Source organism: Mya arenaria, chromosome 8 (genome assembly GCF_026914265.1).
Source record: "Mya arenaria isolate MELC-2E11 chromosome 8, ASM2691426v1".
NCBI classification, from domain to species: Eukaryota; Metazoa; Mollusca; class Bivalvia; order Myida; family Myidae; genus Mya; species Mya arenaria.
This window is the reverse complement of record NC_069129.1, coordinates 73,375,636-73,397,184: the sequence shown is the minus strand read 5'-3', so window position 1 is coordinate 73,397,184 and position 21,549 is coordinate 73,375,636. Positions and strand designations below refer to the sequence as shown.

The following is a 21,549-nucleotide window of genomic DNA, read 5'->3' as shown; positions in this document are numbered from 1 at the left end:
TTCGTGCAACTCATAATTAGGTTAAGGCGTCATGTTGCCATGCAACTTCGTGCAACTCATAATTAGGTTAAGGCGTCATGTTGCCGTGAAACTCATGATTAGGTTAAGGCGTCATGTTGCCGTGTAGCTCAAAACTAGGTTAAGGCTTCAAGCTGCCGTGCAGTTCATAACTAGTTTATGGCGACATGCTACAAAGTATAATAGGTACTATCTAAGTAAGAAGAACACGAACAAGAACGGGATTTCATTACGTACGTCACCATTCACGTTATTTCATTACGTACGTCACCATTCACGTTACTTCATTAAGTACGTCACCATTCACGTTATTTCATTACGTACGCCAATCACATGCTTGTAAAATACGTCACCATACACGTGATGTAGGTGCAACACAACTTCTATAACTATGGTGTGTTTTTAATTTGTGCAAAGGTACACATATAATTTCATATTGTCATTTATAACTTGTCCATGACCTCTTTTTATAATTATTATTATTATATTATTATTATTATTATTATTATTATTATTATTATTATTAGAATTATTATTTACAACAACAACAACAACAACAACAACAACAACAATAATAATAATAATAATAATAATGATAAATAATAATAATAATAATGATAATAATAATAATAATGATAATAATATGATAATAATAATAATAATAATGATAATAATAATGATAATAATAATAATTAATATTATTATTATTATTATTATAGTTATAATTACGATGATGACAACAACAACAACAACAACAACAACAACAACAACAACCTAACTATTCAATTAATGAATACAATACATATAAATGATAAATTCGTTGTAAAGAAGGTTTTGTTTAGTGAAAACTGTAGAAATGATACTTGTATGAATTTGACAGTCATATTAGCATCAATTGAACAAACATAAAGATATCTAACGGTCGTTGTTATGTTGCTTAACAATAAATATGTCAAATATTTAATAATAAAAAAACAATTAATCGTTCATGCATTATGATTAATAAGACTGTGTACTGTCAAGGCGGAGGGCATATCTTATATTCAAGAATGGCTGTATGGTATTTGATTCGTTTTCAAAAGTCATCCATTCCAGTCGTTTAAATATTTTGAGCAATAGTGTTTTCATAATTTTCTGAAGATTTTTTTCGCCAGCGCGTTTTTGTAGTGTATTTATATAATTATTAAGTTACCTCGCATAGCTGCGCACGGCCAAAGTCAAAATATGGGCTATAGTTACGTCGCATAGCTGCGCACGACCAGTCAAAATATGGGCTATAGTTACGTTCCATAGCTTCGCACGGTCAACGTCAAAATATGGGCTATAGTTACCTCGCACGATGATTTATAAATCAATAAAGTTTCCGTTAGTGTTTCATATATTTATATATAAAGTGCAGTCATATGTTTGTATTTGTTTTGTGAGCTTAAGACCAAGTAGCATAAACTATGGATCGTTTTGATGTAGAACAATACTATTTGTAGAACATAATTTCATGCTTCTTGGAATATTGGTCTGAATTTTATCTCCGATTTCATAGTTAGCGTCTCCATAAGCATAAAGCGTGGCATCATCTGCATATTTATCTATTATATAAATATTGACTGCCTTGAGGGTGACAGTGCATATTGTCAACCTGAGGTAAATACTGTCGACCGAGGCGAAGATACTATCAGTAAATCCCGTATTCGTACCGTATTGCCAATTGCATATGTTCTATAGAAGTGAGGTTTTATTTTAACCATTTTAAGGTTGCAATGCCAGTTTTATATTAATCATAATTTTTCACATACAAATCCCACATGGCGGCGTATTTGTAGCGTATTTTCAATTTCATGACGTCAGAGGGTGACAGTGCGGCAGAGGGTGATAGTGCGGGGTGATAGTCGAAAATATTGCCCTGGCGTTTTTACTATATGTTCTATAGAAGTGAGGTATACTAATGAAGAATATTACAAATGCAGGCTTTAATTTTACTACTACTCAAATAGCAACGGACAAAGTACGGAGCCCTGGGTCAATCCACTTGCCATTGTCAGTTTTGACGATTATATGTATACTTAATGCACTAATGTCTACTTTAAAGATATATATCAATAACTTTATCGCCTGTTGAAAGAAGTGATGTAACTTCAGTTTATGTTAGGTCAACTAAATCAAAGACTTTGTTTAAATCAATCAATAAGGCTCTAACTTCTTTCCAAGTCTCAAGTGCATTCAGCAAATCATCAGTTTAAGTCCTATCAAGGCATATGAACAGGAACGAGTTTGTCGGAACATAATTTGTCTTTGTGATATCTTCATATGTGTTTAGTACCTTCTCAGTTGATTGGAAGAAAAAAAATGTTCCTCGATACACCGTGTGTTGTGTAGTTTGAAATCTAGGGCAATTTGTTACTAATTTATAAGCATTGAAACGTCTTCAAACAGCAACAATAATACAATAAAAACTACAGGGACAAATTGTTTAGTCTAGTAGCCGAAAGTTGAAAAATATATTCTATTGAGGGGTACATCGATCATGAATTAGAGACTGAAACGTATACACACTATATACACAAATGCAAACACAACAAACTGACCATACACGCATTACAATAGCTTTATTGGTAAATGATGCAACATGTCGACATCCAATCATGGACCACACAGAGGAGACCAATCCAAACACTTTAATCAGTATCAATCACAAAGACGCGAGCACGTGTTTTCTGTGTATTTCCACCTTTGAAGTTTGACAATGGTCAATCATAGTCACACTTGTCTTGACCTTCGTCGGCCCAGGACACGTATGGATTGCATGTTTTATGAATGGGACTCATGTTTTGCTAATGTTTTTGTAGTATTAATTGGCCGTTTCCTGTCATATTGCTGAATCATGTTTAATAAAACCCTTCATTGAGTATTTTTGTTTCTGTACTGAATAATATGTTAAGTACAAAATGGTCAAACGGAAGGCCATTCATCTAGAAATAACTAGATGAAAAAAAGTTAAATTCAATAATGATTCATCAAAATATTATTTTTTATTATTTTTTATTCAAACATTGAAACAAAATGTGTACTACAAGACGCCCCTCGAGTTTACACGCGAGCTCAGAACATACCAATTGCTATTAGTAGAACCCATTCCATTTACAAATAAAAGGGATGGACATACTTCTAGATAAATTGAAATTACCGAAATGCATTCAAAATAAATTAAAGATGATATGATCAGAATGTCGCTGGCATTTTTCAAAACAATGACTTAATGCAAACGAGAGTGTAGTTTATTTGCACCAGTTTCTCAAACGTTAAACTACTAGGCTTTCAAAACCGCAGACAATTCATTAGAGATGTAAGTAGACAATTAGCGTCACTATCTGACACCGTAAACAATATTTGTGATTAGAAACACCATTGTGGTACTTTTTATTACTACTTTAAACGATTATTGTGTCATTTTTATTATCAGACATCATAAAACCACTCGGAAGCAATATTTATAATTAATGACAATCAATGTCTCCCAAACAGCGACTACCGTTTTTTCTCATTTACCGATATTTTAAAAAATGACAATGTCTCTTACATCAGTAATGATGTGTCGTTGCTTGGTACCGATTATTTTTTATGACTCGTTAAACAAAGGGACCCTGTAAGCGGCGTAGACTGCACGTTGTTCCATTTAAAATGGTGAATAAGCAGTAAAGTTTTCTGTGTTTAAAGTCATCATTCGAAGCAAAATGTTACCTTTCGACGTAGCATTTATGACGTAATTTATCACGTGGTATACACGCACTAAACTAGCTATTATTTAACAATGTCGATTATTTTCTTAACAGAGTGTCGGTTGTCGGACATGAGGTATTAACCTGCTAACCATTATGTTGCGTTGTCAATGGTAGGACATCATTCGCTAGAGCGGCTGTATGCGTCGATTGAAGTCCGATTACCGGCGAGTCACTTCTTCTATGACCTACTGAAGTGGTACGGCCAAGGGCAGAGTGGTTATTCATTGCATCTCGTCAATATCAAAATGTTCTGCTTATCCTCTCAACATTCATAATCTATAAACAGTACGTCTTCCTATCTTGCTTATTTATCTTAACGTTTATATCCCGACGTGCAAACGTATAAGGTCATTCGGTAGGTTGTTTTGCCGTTCTCAGAATGATGAACAGCTCAATTAATCACTTCTTTCTGCGTAGTATCAAAGAATTCAAACAATGTAAGCTATCAATATTTACACCACCGTAGTAAAGACTGTACAAATGACAAATTTATGCGCCCATATCATAACAGTTCTCTAATGTTTGTATCATAAATGTCGCCATTTGTCAATATGCTAGATTTTAATAGTTTGAAAAATTGCTCAGCTTTTCCTGGTTTGTTTAAAGTTGATTTAAGTACTAGACTCATTTGCATAAACGTCCAGAGACTCAGGCTTAGAAAACTGAATTAAAGTTTATGAATTTCAAAATATCTGTAATAAAATTGTTTTAAGTGATGTTGACAAAAAATGTATGCTTGATTGTTGAACACATATAGTTGTGACAGTTACAGCAATTTGACCGTCTTTGCCCCTGTAATAGTACTAATTCAACAAAATTAAAGTGTGCTTGTCGCAAACTCAGACTCAAGACGATGGTGAATAAGTATGGAGGCTATTCGTTGCCAAAAGTCCAGACGTGTAATTCCCACAATGTGCTTCTTAATCGTACTAAATATCTCTTACATTTGTCAATGTAGACGTGCTATTTATTGTTTCTATTCATCAGTTTTTACGTATTGATTTGACATTTGTCATTGTAGTAGTCAAAATGTATATTTGTCAGATCTACCCTGTATAAACTCACTAAAACATAGATCGTATAACTTGCCTTTAACAATATGATGATGAAATTTAGAAAGCCGAATCATGCATATGTAAAACTGCAATCCTACAGTCGACACTCGCATTCGTAAAATGAACATTTGCAGCCCATCAAGTCCAGGTTTACAAAAGTGAATTGACAAGTTCAGAATTATAAGGATAGACGATTTCGCCTATACCTTATATGGTAAATGTCAGGGAAAGAAACGAAGGTGAATGGACGGAGCTAACGAATCGGATTTTCTTTCGTTTATTTCCGTCGAATCAAGCAAGGGAGATAACATCTTCGCCTACTTCCTGTAAATTCCCGGTTGTACCACAGTCTACAATTTCACGAACATGTAAGTATTTGCTCAATTACACTTACATACAAACATGTCCACACTACTGTTGATAAAGACTTTGTTAGTGTACCTTATAAGATCATTGATATAATGGTTTGGATAATGAGTGTATATAAGTTAAAGATATACATCATCTGGTCATGTAAGTTGTATTGTACTAAGACCAGATGATGTAGATCTTAAACTCATTATCCAAACCATTATATCAATGATGAGAAAGTGTCCTCTAATAGTGTTAAAAGTAATTTAAAGCTGCACTCTCACAGATTGACAGTTTTGACAACCTTTTTTGTCCCAGACTCGGCTGATTTTGGCAGCAATGCTTTCTATACAAATAATAAGATTACTCACAATAAAACAAATCTAAATTGTCTGGAAAACTGCCGACATTTTTAATTTTTCATTTTTCTTAAAACGTTACTGTAGTATCACTTTTAGCCATAAAAATCAATTTGCGAACGTAAAACTGAAAAACTGTATCTGATCTTTTGTCAGCAGTCTTATACCACTGGTATCTACGCAAAAATTGGCTCATTCCAAAACAAAAAATAAAAATAGTTGTCAACACGGTCAATCTGTGAGAGTGCAGCTTTAAAAGAAAAATAAGACAATGGGACTTTTCATTCTTGAAGTATAATTTAATGCTAATGACTTACATTGTGTTGTGTTTGAGTCAAGTATCATTTTGCATACATCTCATTTCATGTCATATGTGCGTATTAATTACTATTATATAGACAAAAACATGTTGTAATATCATATATTATTTTATTCGACATGAAATAATTTATAATCCGTCCTGTTTCCAAATCATAGTCCATAGTGTCATAATATAGATGATTCGTAATGTCCATAGTAAGGTTCGCAATGTCCATGGTCCAAAGTATCCATAATTGGTTTAAAAAGATCCGAGTGATAGCGGAAATTTCCGAAAGACCTAAGGAGGAGTTAAGATGGTTAAAAGCTATCTATTTAAATTCAATTCATCTCGTAAACATGTTCAACTGCGAATGAAAAGTCACCACCATACAATGTATTTTGTAGAACTACGAACTGAAATCTGTCTTCTACACATCGCAATGTAAAACTCGGCATGTGACATTCATAGAATGACGTGTGCTTACCATTCACAATTTTATAAACACGACTGAATCGTCTGTTGAATAGATGCAACGAGAATAAAACTCCAATCGGTACAATGAAAAATGAAAATGTGCAGTGTAAAATGTAAACATACAACCGATGAGTTGGCGGTTGTAAAATGTAAATTGGTAAATCATCAATGTTACAAACCTAAAATACACACATACACGTCTGGACTTTTGGCAAAGAATGGCCTCCATAAATAAGGGCCTTGTTGTTCATTTATTTCCACAAAACCAGAAGATGCAGTTTCTACCAGAGATTTTAATCTAGCTCTATATATTCATATTATATTATGTAATATTAATAAACATAAGTTATATTTTCATATAAAAAGTTTTATCACTATCCCTTGGATGGCCCCTTTTAGACAATTTAAGCTATTTGTAATCTGAAATAATACATTTTAGTGTGATTGGAAACTCCCATCGAATTAAACCGTCAAGCTTCGCGTATCATATGACAAAACACATCTTAGCCTCTTATTAATGTTTGCCAAAAAAAAACTAATTTAAGTTTTTGATACATTGAATAATAGTTCGCCTAAATCCATCTAGTGATTTACAAATTAAGAATCACATCTACAGCATGTCAATACATGCCACATCAAAGAAGCTGACTGCAACGATCAGCGATATGACATATCACCAGGAACTAACCCCCGAGTAGGCGGGCCAATACTCCTTCCCGCTGTTCAGTTTTCATTGGTTTCACATTAACCGACCAATAAATCGTAACTTTCAATTACGCTAAATAATCGACACTGTGACAAGCGAAACTCTCTGAAGTGCCGAAAACTTACTTTTCTAAGCCGCATTTGGAGGTTTAATTTGGCCGTCTCTTCGGTTCAAAATGATATTGCGATCGTGATTTTTAGACTTAAGCTTTAGCTCAAGACTTTTGTAATATACCAAAAACTAAGTCCATGTGCAGTTGAACATCATACTCGAAATTACCAGATTTCAAATGAAATCGGTCTGTGAAACACACCTGAAATAATGATTGATTTACTAAGTATGTTCATGTAAGAGTATGTACTTTTTTGAGTATATTAGCAGTGAAAACATGTATAAAACACGGATACGAAAAGGAAAACTCCGGTATACTGGAAAACTCCTTGCTGTTCTGGGTTTATTCGAACTATATATTGCATACTAATTCTATAAATAAGAAACTACAGGGGAGAGAATTCAGGTTAGCAATACATAATTAATTATGTGCGCTTGTCTCCCTTCTTCCTGTACTGATCTGGCAGTGAAAATAGCTAAATAGTCGAAATATACCCAGTAGCATTGTGTGTTAGATGGAAAAAACATATATCTTTCATCATTATCCATTTATATATGCCTCAGATTTTGCAAACATGTATTGGCGTTCATCCTCCAACTTCTTGATAAACTGGGTCATTTTCATCTGTATTGCTATTTATTTGGGTGCAAGTTTTAAAATATACAACCCTGCGTATGTAATATAAGTCATTTGCTTATGAACATTCTAATGATTCTTATTTCCATATAGTAATGTTACGGATTATTGGTCTAAATATGTACATTTGTTAATACTCTCTTTGTTTAATCTATGACCGGAATTAAAGGAGTTTTTTATATATATACTTCAATTGTGTTCACATTCTCTTAGAATTGTAGTTGATAGGCGTAATAGAAAAACACACTAGTTTACAAGTTAAGCTGAAACTTAATACCACATTTTGCTTTGATGTACGTTTTATTCTGTTGCTCATGAAATACACTAGATCAGGTAGGTGGGCTGGGATGTGAGTGGTGAGTGTGTGTCGGCAGCTCCAACCGTTCAGCACTATCAGTGCTTTGATTTTAACACGTTTACGAGTACGTTTTACATTTACGTTTTACGTTATACTAAACGTATTTGAAAACAGTAGTAAATAATAACCATGATGATGATGATGATGATGATGATGATGATGATGATGATGATGATGATAATGATGATGATTATGATGACAACAACAACAACAACAACAGCAACAACAAAAACAATAACCATAATAATAACAATAATAATAATAATAATAATAATAATAATAATAATAATAATAATAATAATAATAATAATAAATAATAATAACAATAATAATAATAATAATAATATTAATAATAATAATAATAATAATAATAATAATGATAATAAGGAAACAATGAAAACCACAGGGACAAGTCCAGTAGTACAAAATCAGTGTACATCCTGTTTAGAAGCCCAATTTTGGTACCCAAAAGACACTTAACGAGATACACAAAACGTAAAAAAAAAAAATCACATATAAATCCAAACACTGTGGTGCTACAGTATGAGAGCCGTACAATACGATTTTCCAGTATCGGACTATGGTTATATTATCTTGTCTGTCTTTTGATGAGTGACCCTTTGGATTTAGCATTTGCATTTTGATATTGTTATCGATAAAGGCGATGGGTTGGCTCGTTTTTCCATTGAAATATTCCATTACTCACAGAAAGAGTGTTCGTTTGATTATACTGGGATAAGCTCAACAATATTCTAAAAGCATTTATTGCCTCGGCAAATGATCAAAATCAAAATTATATATTTATAATTATATATTTGTTCATAATTAATTCATGTTAGTATTTATTTGTTTATTGATGTATTTATTAATCGACTTTTTCACTACTTGGCTTAGCCTTTTTTGGTTTCACGATTTTGAAGATTTTCTCTTTAATATATTATAGTCCACAAATTCTACTCTTATTTTCTGAAAGGTTTGAAACGGGAAACACGAAATAATATAAAAAAAAACTTTTAAAATACAATCAGTAATGTGGATGATGCGCCATCATTCTTCATGAAGTGGTATCATTTCGATTGCTTTAATACATTCGTAACTCGTCGGCCATTTTTATCGAATACGACCTCGGATGTATTTGGACGGTTTACATACTCAAAAAGGCCGTACGTTTAAGTCCGCTGCAAGTAGATCGCGTAGTAATTTTATTTAGCAGTTAAACTTGATGACTTAACTCTTGGGAATCTTAATTATGTTTGCAATATTACACTTCACTGGCAATCAATTTGAACTTAGATCAATAAATGCAACTCTAAAACACTACATTTAATTAATGATATAATTGAAAAAAAAATACGAACTACCTCAATTGATGTACCGGCATACATCCGAGGTAGTTTTCGATAAAAATAACCGAGGAGTTCCGAATGGCTTTAATTGGGTGTTATTCCCGGTCACAGAACGTATGCAATTTATAAAATATAACTTCATCAATTATTTATTTCTTTGAAGTAACGCAGGATAATCATTAAATTCTGAAAAGAGAATTGAACAGATATTCTTGTTGTACCTTGAATACATTGTCCTACCCTGCTGCACAAAATGCAAACGGCCTGGTGGATTTCAGCTCGGAACTTCATCCCGATGACAGGATGACTCGTGGAGAGCACCTGTTTGATCATGGAAACTCTGATATAGCACCAGAATCTATAGCGGTCCCATGACTAGTCTCACATATAAACACGCCAGAGTTGTCGGTACAACACTACGAGGAATAACATGTAAAGGACTAACTGAAATGGTAGATGCGCTAGGTGAATAATGTTCATATGGCACGAGGCCGCATGGGGTTTCCTTTATATATATATATAAAAGGCATTGAAAATCGACCGACAGACGTTCTTTTTCTTTTGTGCATTTTTGCGGATGTAGATTTCTGGACGCGCACTACGCTACTGTAGGGTACGGATTCGGAAAACACAGTGTGTAATACAGACATTTTGTACGGCGGTCCAGATTTAATGTTTATTTCATACACTGTTCTAGATAGAAATATAGGTATTATACAAATCGGACTGCGTGAGATCTTTAAAGCATCGTCAAAAGCATACATACTATTTGCAAATTATAAATAGGCAATAAAAAAACCTCACAAATTACATGCATCACAATAGAAATAATCGTATTACCACACAAAAAATCAAACAAATAACTTGGGTGAGTAAGAAAGAGACACATATCACAGTTCAGTTTAAGAATATTTCTCTTTCAACACACAACTGTTTATTTACAATTTGCAGAATCAACATCCCTCACAAATACCAGTTTCTGCGTATTAGATTCGGTGCAGGTTAGTTCGTGGTATATGGTTTGTGATATTTGGTTCTGAATATTTCGTAACATTTGTTGTGCATAAGAAAACACCTCACATGAGCAAATGAGTGGATTTTCCCTCAGATCAAACACAATGTTATCATCTTTCACAAGCTGGCTCAACACAGTTTTGTCAATGTTTTCGATTCGATTTCTTTTGAGGTCAATAACCAATGGATGCGTACTTTTCCCTCTGAATCGAAAGTCTGGCGTCTCGATGTTATTGTCCGACAAATCAAGGCTCGAGAGTCTTGGGATGAACCCAATATTCAGCAGTTTCAGTTCCTCTGGAACCGCGTTGAAGCTGTTGTTTCTAAGCGAATATTGTTTGAGCTCGGGGTATTGCATGGTCGTTTCCATCAGCTTAAAGTGCATAGATGACATGGATCTGCTTCCACTTTCCTCCAAGTAGTTGAGGTTTTGATAATAACACACAGTGTTATGAGAAAGAAGCTTCTTAAGGTTATTGTCCGCCATCAGTTGCTCAAGCATCATCATTTCGTCCACGGAGTTCATTGATGAAGGAGGAAAGGTGTATCCTATGTTCCTATAGATCTGCACCAAGGCTCTCTCTGCGCCACAGTCGTAATCCGGAGACCATTGGTCCACCGTCTTGATGGCTTCAAAAAGGTCTGGGATTGTTATCATGTGTGTAACATCCGTCAAAGACACATATTTCAGCTGATTGGGATATGCCAATTTTTTGTTCCTCTCCGAAAGGAAGCCAGTAGTTTTGCAACCCTTTACCTGCAAGGAGATGACATTTGGGGCTGTATACGGCCAGGGTAGCTCCACAACACCGCCTTTGGTACACTCAATAGTCACATTAAACACTTTGTTCGCATGCTCACTGCTGAACATTCGAATGTCATTGTAATCCAGAAATTGTCCATCTTCAACTCTGCAAACAATGTTCTTTTCATTTGCAAAAGGCTCTTTCTTCTCAGTGCATTGCGGAATGGGTGGTCTTGCAGGATGAGATAATGCTGGTAGCACTAGGCAAAACAGCAGCAACATGCGGCGTGCCATGTTTAAATAAAGCTTGTATACAGTATTAATATTTCAAAAACGTATAATGTATGCTCCGTGTTTACTCTTCACACCACGAAGGTTTGTGTGTATTTGTTTACAAGTTACTCCGGCGTAAGGTATTTAAATACTTCTGATGTTCACAGTGTATGGTAGAGTCGTTTTATTGGGCCACCGCAAAAGTTATATAAACCAGCACAGCCTTGTCTGTTCTATATGGCAGATTCATTATGAATGTGACCGCCTTCCTGTTGACCACGTTATTAATGCTCCAACATTCGTTTGATTCTTCTCAATTTGTAACCAATTACGTTAAACGATTACGTCCTGAAAAAGTAGGGATGACGTTTGAGCAATAAACTCATTCGTTTATCACGTTGCACTAACTAAGCGTTTTTGCCGAGCGGTATAGCGGCGTTTTGAACATTTTACGATGATAAATCTGCATAATGGAAAGTACCTGGTACAAGTGAGGTCAGAAATAATTATCAATTATTTAAGATAATAGCGTAAAAAGATAAATAATTTCCTACTTAATGGTTAATGAGCCGATTGAATTTCGGTTTTGCAACAAACAAAGAATTATGGCTTATAACAAAGACAAAAAAACACCAAAAGTGATTAAAACGTGGATGTACTCTTGTAAATATAGTCAATAATATATTTTATTTCAAAATACGTTGTTTCGCCCTCCAAAGTTTTGTACCTTTAAAAAGACAACTCATAGCCACATGAAATGCGATAATGGAGTTCATAGCACATTGGTAATAATCAGATTAACCCCCAAAAAACAAACTATTTGTAAAAAATTTGCGCTGTAGTTTCAAAGCTGGCTGTTGCAAATTTGGGCGATTGGGAATTTAAACTACTTTGACAACTTTTAGTCAATTTGTTATTGTCCACCAAACTCAACTCCTATTTGATTACTTCTTTGCATCCTCTTTTTGGTTTTTCCAATAAAAAATATGTTAGTCTACGTCATGAAGCAACAAGTTTCGAAATGTTGTTTAAAATCGGTTACAAGGATTTTAGAATGCGCTGTTAATAGCAATACGACAATGGTAACTATACGGAAATGAATTATTTAAATAAATGCTGAAAAATGCAAGCGGGTAATTGATACTTAAAGAGATGTCCAGTTAATGACCAACTTGTCAGCAATAGCATTTATTACTGACAAAGTGTGTGCCAATGACGAGTTTTAACCATTTGTTTTCAAGTAAATGACCGTTTTGACACAGTTTTGAGAGCGTATGGTATAGGGCGTGAGACCACAGTTATTTTTACTATATGTTTCATATAGACACTAACCTGGCTTTTGACTTTATACACACCCCAATTGAAAAACAAGGACATGGCATCTCTAGAACAATTCAAGACACAAAATATAATCACAAGAAAACACCATGTTGACCATTGACCCGACTGTCAAAATTGAGTTCAAATACATAACCCTTCCGCCAGGGAGTCAATCGGCTACAAACAACTAATTTTCAGACTTCCACAACCTATGATTTTTCCAATATTTACATTGAAAACTATCAATTTCTGCAATAGAGTGTCAAATTCAGTCAAGTTCTCTGCAAAAAGAACATTTTTTGCTTCTTTTTCATTCAATTTTAATAAAATATTGATACTTGAACACAAGCACTCTTTGTTTCTGTATTCACATCCGGATCTTGGTCAACGGGGGGCAGATAACTGTGGTCTTGAGCCTATAGCAGTGTAAAGTGCAGTGCTTTGTCCGATGATACTTTTAAAAAATTTATTTCATATTCTTTACCTACCAATTTTCTGCTGAGTGGGATAAGAGTGACGATGGATAAATGTTTGACTAGAGATTTAATCGTTCTTTCCAATATTTACTGCAGATATTTCAGCTTGACGAGATATGTCATGACGATCTTGAATGCATGTTTACATCATAACTGTGTTCGTTGTTGATGACGAGCAGCATAAATGTCATGCCTGTCGATGATGATGTTGAATGATTTATGTACAGCATATTTGTCTTCATTGCAGATAAACGCCTTGAATTCTTGATGTACATCATGCTTGTCTCCGTTGCGGATGAGCTCCTCGAATTTTTGATGTACATCATAATTGTCCTCGTTGCAGATGATGATGTTGAATGCTTGTTAGCATATGTGTCTTTGTTGCATATGGTGATGAAGATTTCTTGGTGAACAGCATAATTGTCTTCGTGGCAGATAATAATGCAGAAACCTTGGTGAACACCATTGTGTCCGTGGCAGACGATGATTTTGAATTCTTGATCGACAGCATCATTGTCTTCGTTGCAACTGTTTACGTTATATTTTTCGTTGTTGTATATGATTATATTAACTAGTTGACATATATGGTGTACCATTTATCATTGCGGGAAATTCATCAAATTAAAACGAAAGATTTCTATATTTGAATGTTTATGATAATTATTTGTGTTAGGTGAAATAAACAAACTTTAATTGCAAGAAGCGTTGTTTAACCTTATATTTATTATTAGTCGGAGGGCTCCCACTGCATTTGATATTTTCCAAGATATAACTATGGGACCACTTCATAGATTGCAGAATATATATACATATATATATATTTAATTGTTAATTTTGCAATATCACTCAAAAGTATTAATTCCATGTTGTTTCCTTATTAATTATATATAATCATTTTTTTTCAGTAAAGTGTGTCCACAGAAACAAATAAAATTGTTACAGTATTATCAACAATAATGTGTATCGAATTCATGTATATTAAATATTTCATCTTTGAAGTACAGTTAGTTCAAACAAACGTTTTCATTGTTGATCAAGATATATATTTTTCTTTTATTTTTATTGCGACGATCAACGTTTTCCTTGTATCTTTTTTCGTAAATATAATCCGATCATAAAGCTGACAAAAGCCTGGCAAGGTGGATGTTTGCTGTTCTAGTTTTACTTGATCAATTTATATAAGTGTTTGACCTACGTGTGCCAGACCTACGTGTGTTGGACGTCCAACAACCCGGATGTGTAATGACTAAGTCATTGTCCGGGATTCCTCTACGTTACTTTTGACAGCCTAAAGGCAGAATAAATAATGAGCAGACCATGAATTAATATCTTGCTGTAAGAAATGTAACAGTGCGACTGTCATTCGGTTGCATACAGACACACATTGCCGCAAGTTTATGATTTATGTATATGTTAGCATTCATTTTGGCGATCTACAGAAAATGGAGCGGGCGCATCGAGGCCGCAGGCGATGAAAGCTCGTACCATGTACCGTGTTAGTGTAATTAAATGAGTGTCAGGCGATGGTAAATTATCGCGGCGTTATGAATATTTTATAAAAACAAATATGGAATTTGTACTAAAATGGAAAAGCACCGAAACATGAACGTTTATAATACTTTTCGTTTAAAAATCAACAAAAGTTGGTGTTTTTGTTATCAGAATTGCATAATTTTATGTATGTTTGCATAGTAATTGCATCTTGAGTTTGACGTAAAAAGTTCGAATAAAGAACCGCGAAAAAGATCCCCCCCCCTTAGTATTCCATTTATTTCCAACCGGGAGTGATATAAAATATTAAAGTGGCACTCTTATTCAAAGTCAATACAAACACTTGTATAACAAACATAAATTTTGACTCTTATTCAAAGTCAATACAAACACTTGTATAACAAACATAAATTTTGAGTGATCAATCTTTGACTACATACTAAATACAGTCGAACCCCGTTGGCTCGCACTCGCTTGGCTCGAATTCCTCGTTGGCCGAACTAGATGTAAAAGACCAATTTCTTTATACCAAAAAGGTAAACAATCCCGCTTGGCTTGAATTTAGCGAGGCTCGAGGTATCAGTTTCACCGGTCCCCAATCCCGCTTGGCTCGAATTTAGCGAGGCTCGAGGTATCAGTTTCACCGGTCCCCAATCCCGCTTGGCTCGAATTTAGCGAGGCTCGAGGTATCAGTTTCACCGGTCCCTAGGAGTTTGAGCAGACGGGGTTCGACTGTGATGCATTTATAGGAAAAAATGCCTGTTAACAAGATTGTAGCCGTGTATTAAATAGCTGACAACGCAAAAATATTAAGTAATTGGTGAATGCCAAAAGATTAACTGTGATATACTATCGTCTCATAAGGTGGAAATACTATTTTTCTGCACTTTAATTTCAAATTTAATTCGTTATACTCCATTGTTTTGACATTAATTGGCCCTTTTTTTGGTATATTAAAACAATTGTATTGATTGTGATGAACGGCTTAGTTGGGAGTAAGGTTGCATCTTTAAACAAATATGCAAACATTGACAATGAGCACAAACGATAAATTAATGAGTTGCATACAGTGCAACTGAATTTCATAAATGAATGTGTGAAACATAAAGAAGGTATACCTCTCTCACAAAGATGCATGTCTTTTAAATTTCAGTAAATGAGTACAACTAGTATCTGAGTTATAATTAATTCAAAAAATGTAAAAATAAGAGTCAATAATAGTGCTGTCTGCGACTGTGTCTTAAAATATTTGTCGAAAGAAAACGAAATCACAAATACCTTAAAGGTTGTAGGTGGTTACTTATACTTTAGAGCCTACTTTAAGGAAAGTCTGGCATCCTTATCACATGCTGACCAGCCCCTAATGGCCCATGGTTCACTTCAGGGTGCATTCCACTACTGCTTTTACGGGAAATAGACGGGCGTTATTTTGTAAGTCTCGTGACCCGTCCGCCATTACACTGCTGCAGATCCCGACAGTCTGCTACGACACGTGACACCTAACTTTCAGATATTGCTCGCATAGTGGATTATAAGTATCTACCATGGCCGCTCGTGTAAAGGCTCATTTCCGTAGATTTGCGGAAACGAGGTTTATCCGCAGAACAGTGCGAGGGTTGGGATGAACCTATATTACAAGAGCGACAATGTTAGATGCTTTTTCTACCACCTCAGTTAAACAAAATAAAGTTAAAATGTATTTTTTCGCTGGAACTCTTTTGTGCGTAGTGGAAATAATTTGCGTATAGATATGTGATAATTCGTGGTTGTCATGGATATGCGCGCAGTGATTTAGATTATGTAAATTAAGGCATTATTATTATGTTATTTTCACAAATCTCTACGCAGATATATTCACTACGCATTGAGTTTCAGCAAAAAAAATCTTTTTAACTATATTTATTTTCAATGAGGTGGGAGAAAATCATCTACCATGGCCGCTCGTTAAAGATTGGTTCATCCCAACCCTCGCAAAGGACAAGTGTTTTTCATGAGTTTGTGTCATTTCAACAACAACAAAAATAAGATAAAAAATGTGCCGGATGTTGGTATTCCTGATCTCAAAAATCCCTGTATATGATAAATGCGACATTACACTTTGGGATATCGTGTTTCGCTTACAAATATTTTGTGCGTCAGAATTTTGGTGTAATCAATGCAATTTAGAATCTGGGAGTAGGATTAATCAATGATAAACTTAGTCTTAATGCGAATCATACGTAGCAATTACGAGTTAAAAACTCTATTTAAATAATATAAAAATAACTTTGCACTAACAAAGTTTGTCTGTTTTCTAGATCTCTTTTCTGACTGAACACAATTGTATTTTATACACTGAAAAGCATACACAGCGAAGTATATCAGTCCGTGGTAAAACAAATAAAAACTAGTAAAACTACCTAGCAAGGAGATGTATCCAATAAGGTTGAAATGTCTTCACTTTTTGCGATATGTTGAAGTGTCAAGAAATCGAACTATCCCGAAACCATCGGAAGACGCTTAGTTAAATCACAGACACCTATTTCTCCTATTTCTCCCACGTCAGATAAGTAGATCCAATAATTTAACCATGCTAGATATTCTTATCTTGCCCACGAGCGAAGATAAAATGCCCGTATGGAACTCCTTTTTAACGGTTACCACATTGTAATTACCTCCCTTGTTGAAGGCTGCCGCATCAAGGAAATCTTGTCTTATGGTAATATTTAGAACGCTGATTAATTATTTCTCGCTTCAAATGTCACCATAAAAAAGTTCTAACGCACCATTCAAGAAATAATGCTTCATTCTCTTTAGAACTATTTAAAAAGACCGATTTGACTATTAACATATCCTGAATCACTGCGCGAATATCCATGACAACCACGTGCTATCGCATATCCATACGCAATTATTTTCACTAAGCACAAAAGAGTTCCAGCAAAAAATACATTTTTACTTAATTTTGTTTAACTGAGGTGGGAGAAAAAGCATCTACCATAGCCGCTCGTGTAAGATAGGTTCATCCCGACCCGAGCGTAGGGTGTTTTGCGGAAACGAGGTTTACCGAGTTTCCGCAAAACACCCTGCGCGAGGGTCGGGATGAACCTATCTTACACGAGCGGCTATGGAAGATACTTATAGTCCAGTATGATTCAGTGCCATTTTTTTCTTATCATGATTCCACGACAATATTTTCACATATTAGAGAAGCAAAATAGTTTTACCCTAGAGCAAATTAAGCGTTGCAAGTACTGTGAAAATATGTTAGTGGAATCATGATAAATTGTTGTATTATGCCCCATTAAGTGACGGCCGCACAAAATTGCTGGCGTCTGAGAGTAAAATTAGTTGCGTTTAACCTTACAAGATTTACCACAAAGAAAAACGGCACCAAAGAAAAATATACATGAGCTCCGAATGATGTCAGGTAGGTACGTTCATCGTAATTGCTATCTTTAGTTTAATATTGTTTACAAATGTTTTAATAGGGAATAATAGGATTTTCATATATTTTGACCCTGTGAATTCCTAATTGTTACAGCCTTTCTTTATAATAACTTTGGGGTAATTTACTAATTATAACGCTGTTGTTTACTTTGTTCAGGTTTCATGATCTTGTATTTGTAAAATTCGTGAGCAATGTTTGTTAAGATCTAATTTCCAAATAACCTTTCTCACAATTTCAATAATAAACTAAGACAGATATGGACTATGATAAATAAATGTGACGGTATCGTCCAGTAATAAATGATCATTATCATTTGAATAGATAATAATACAGTACTTAATAGATATATTGAAAATTTTCGCTTACAGTTACATACAGTATGTGATAAATTACTCATACATGCTATGTCGGAAGGCAATATTCTGCTTAAAATTAAGAATAAAAATCAAAGGTAACTTTTCTTATATTACACCATTATAAGTAAAACAAAGGGCAGTCTATGCCGCTGAAAGAGCGTTGCCTTCTTTTATTAATGAAGTTTGATAAGCTGATTAGTTTCATCAAACACTTCGCAAAACCTGTTTCAAAAATAGTGTTTTGACAGTGCTCCGAATTGTAAAAAGGCTTGTCGAAAGTGTTTTCAGAAACTAAACTCTCAATCAAACACCGTCAAAGACCGAAGGCGGGGCACCGTAAGCGGCGTAGACTGCGCTATGTTTCACTTTAAATGGTGAAGATATAGTGAAGTTATCTTTGTTTAAAAATTTCATACATAGCAAAATATTGCCTTCCGACGAAGCATTTATGACGCAATTTATCATGTGGTATACAAACACTGATATACATGTATGTATTCAAAATGCAAAGTAGCCAACCAGTACATTGGCTTGCTATTGCATGATCAGTTGCATTATTCCATTGTGAAATAAACCAATTGATAATTGATGGGCAATTACCAATGTTACATCACTTACCAATCTGTTTATAATGATTAGTAGACAATATCACACAGTAAATCCACCACAACGCATGTAAGGGCAACTTTTAACATTTGGACATTCAGTAGTCAGTATGGTACATTTCCCTTAATCACGGACCTATAAATGGGTTATAGGTCTGTGCCATAAAGTAGAGTCACACATACAAAAAAATGTCAATAGACTCTGAGGTGGCTGTTAATATGGACTAGATATGACCCATCCACATTATCCTAGTCCATATTAACAGGTGTCCAAATGATAGAAAAGTTCCCTTAACACACATTTTTGTGGCTAAAATATGGCCAAGACTTAAATAATATACAGCCAAGATTGTTGGACATGAAATGACAAAACAGGCCCATATCAGTAATGTAAAACATATGCATTTTATCTCTCATCCAAACTGTTCTTGTTTTTGTCTACTAAACAAGCCTGCAGCATTGTTAACTGAAGGTTTTTTTTATCATTTTCTTTTAAAAATTGACTGGTTGCAACAGAGTACCTCTAATTAAGTGCCTTCCACGGTCCAAAAGTTGTTAAAAGGACCAATGATTAAAACAATCATTTTTTATTTAATATTGAGATTCAATATTTAGTAAGCATGATACAGGTAACACCCGTTGCAACATGAATAGGTGTTAAATTAGAAGTTGAGCAAGTTTTTCGGGTACATTGTTTTAAGGTGGAAATGCTGGCAAGTTTATTTGCCTTTCTTATGCATTTTGGTTAAGTGATGGCTTTATCTACAATGCTTCAAAATGCATTTTCTTTCATCTCTATCATCAAAAATACACCAAAAGACAATTTTCTGCAGCTTACTTTTATATATGTTATCATTTAAATGCATAATGTAAAAAATCTCCATTTATTCTCAAATAGTGCTTGAAAACAGTTTACGCACATTTCCGCTTGTGTTTTTTTTTAAACAAGGGAAAATGGTGTCCGTTTTATTTTGTAATAAAGAAACCCCTGGCTTAAGGAGAGGAAAGTTTGCATTCATTTGACAGCATTATTGGCAGTTATATTTATCAAATGTTAAAGCTTAACTCTCACAGATTTACCGTTTTGACAACTTTTTTTATTTTTGTCTTGGAATAAGCCAATTTCTGTGTAAATATCTGCAAACTAGTAATATAAGACTGCTGACAAAAGATCAGATCTCAAAAATGCATAAAACACCAATTTTTGAACTTAAATATGAAATCTGCCATCTAATTTTTTGTTAGTCTTATATCACTGGTTTCCATGCACTTTCCCATAAATTGGCTCGTTTGAAAGATAAAAAAGATGTCAAAACGTTCAATCTGTGAGAGTGCAGCTTTAAGAGTGTAGCTGGTGATCCAATATACTTGTGGGAAGCATCATTTTTACTGCCAGAAACGGTTTGAGATTTGAACATAAATGTTGGTAGGCCCTTGATATTTTAACCAGTTTGTATGTCCATGCTAGGCCGCTGTATGGTCATTATAAACTTACTTTGCTATTTATTCCAGTTGGCCAGATGCGTTGACACAGACAGTGATTGAATCATGAAGTTTAAGACGGTTTTGGAGGGGGAACAGGCTATTATATATAACCACCTTGGAGTGGGGCGGCTAGTTGTCGGACCAGCAAGAGTGAGAGTTTTAACAAATTCATGAATTATTTTAGCTTAAAGCTGCACTCTCACAGATTTAAGCTAAATTGGCATAACAACTTTTTTATTTTTTGTCTTGGAACGAGTAAATTTTTGTGAAAATAACTACAAACCAGTGATAAGAGACTGGTGACAAAAGGTCAGATCGCAGATTTTTGAATTTCTATTTGAAAATGAATGTTTTATGGCTAAAAGCGTTATTAACGGTTTAAGAAAAATGCATGAAACATCAATTTTTGTACTTAGAATGAAAATTTGCGATCAGATTTTTTGTCAGCAGTCTTATATCACTGATTTTCATGCATTTTCGCATAAGTTGGCTCATTTGAAGACAAAAAAAAATAAAAAATGTCACCCCAGGAGAAAGACAATCTATACACATTAGTGAATTATGTAAACAATTAATTTTCAGGTATTTTTGTTTCGAGAGCGCTTGCAGAAGCTGAAACGCTACACAGCCTCGCAGAATGAATACTTGAAGATTCGCGATTTGGACGGTGTTGTCACTCACAAGGCAGGGTAAACATTTCAGTTCCAGTGCTTTCATTTTTTAAAGCTGGACAATAACCTCATGTTCAGTTCCTTTATAGTAAAACAAGAAAGTTTTATTTGAATTCATAATCACCATGTTAACCTCTGGCACTGTGGCCACCTCCTTTCCCACCTGATTCACTGTTGGCAGCAATTGTAAA

The 21,549-nt window shown here is 34.5% G+C and overlaps 2 protein-coding genes across 4 annotated transcripts in view; one reads left to right on the top strand and one right to left on the bottom strand.

Annotated features, from left to right (window-relative positions):
- Positions 1–10,154: 10,154 nt before the first annotated feature.
- Positions 10,155–11,763, bottom strand: LOC128242158 (uncharacterized). The gene has a single exon (XM_052959224.1). It carries the CDS (start codon positions 11,543–11,545, stop codon positions 10,427–10,429), a length of 1,119 nt encoding a protein of 372 aa, XP_052815184.1. The 5' UTR covers positions 11,546–11,763; the 3' UTR covers positions 10,155–10,426.
- A 6,434-nt stretch (positions 11,764–18,197) lies between these two features.
- LOC128242144 (uncharacterized) overlaps positions 18,198–21,549 on the top strand; it is a 34,721-nt gene continuing 31,369 nt past the window's right edge. The window contains exons 1-3 of one of the 3 annotated variants that reach the window (XM_052959207.1): positions 18,198–18,220; positions 20,715–20,837; positions 21,270–21,376. In XM_052959207.1, the coding sequence (XP_052815167.1) occupies positions 20,751–20,837; positions 21,270–21,376 (194 nt within the window). In that variant the 5' untranslated portion in view covers positions 18,198–18,220; positions 20,715–20,750. Of the gene's footprint in view, positions 18,225–18,246; positions 18,358–20,714; positions 20,838–21,269; positions 21,377–21,549 lie in introns of those variants that run through there. The other 2 variants (XM_052959210.1, XM_052959208.1) reach the window with 2 other exon arrangements.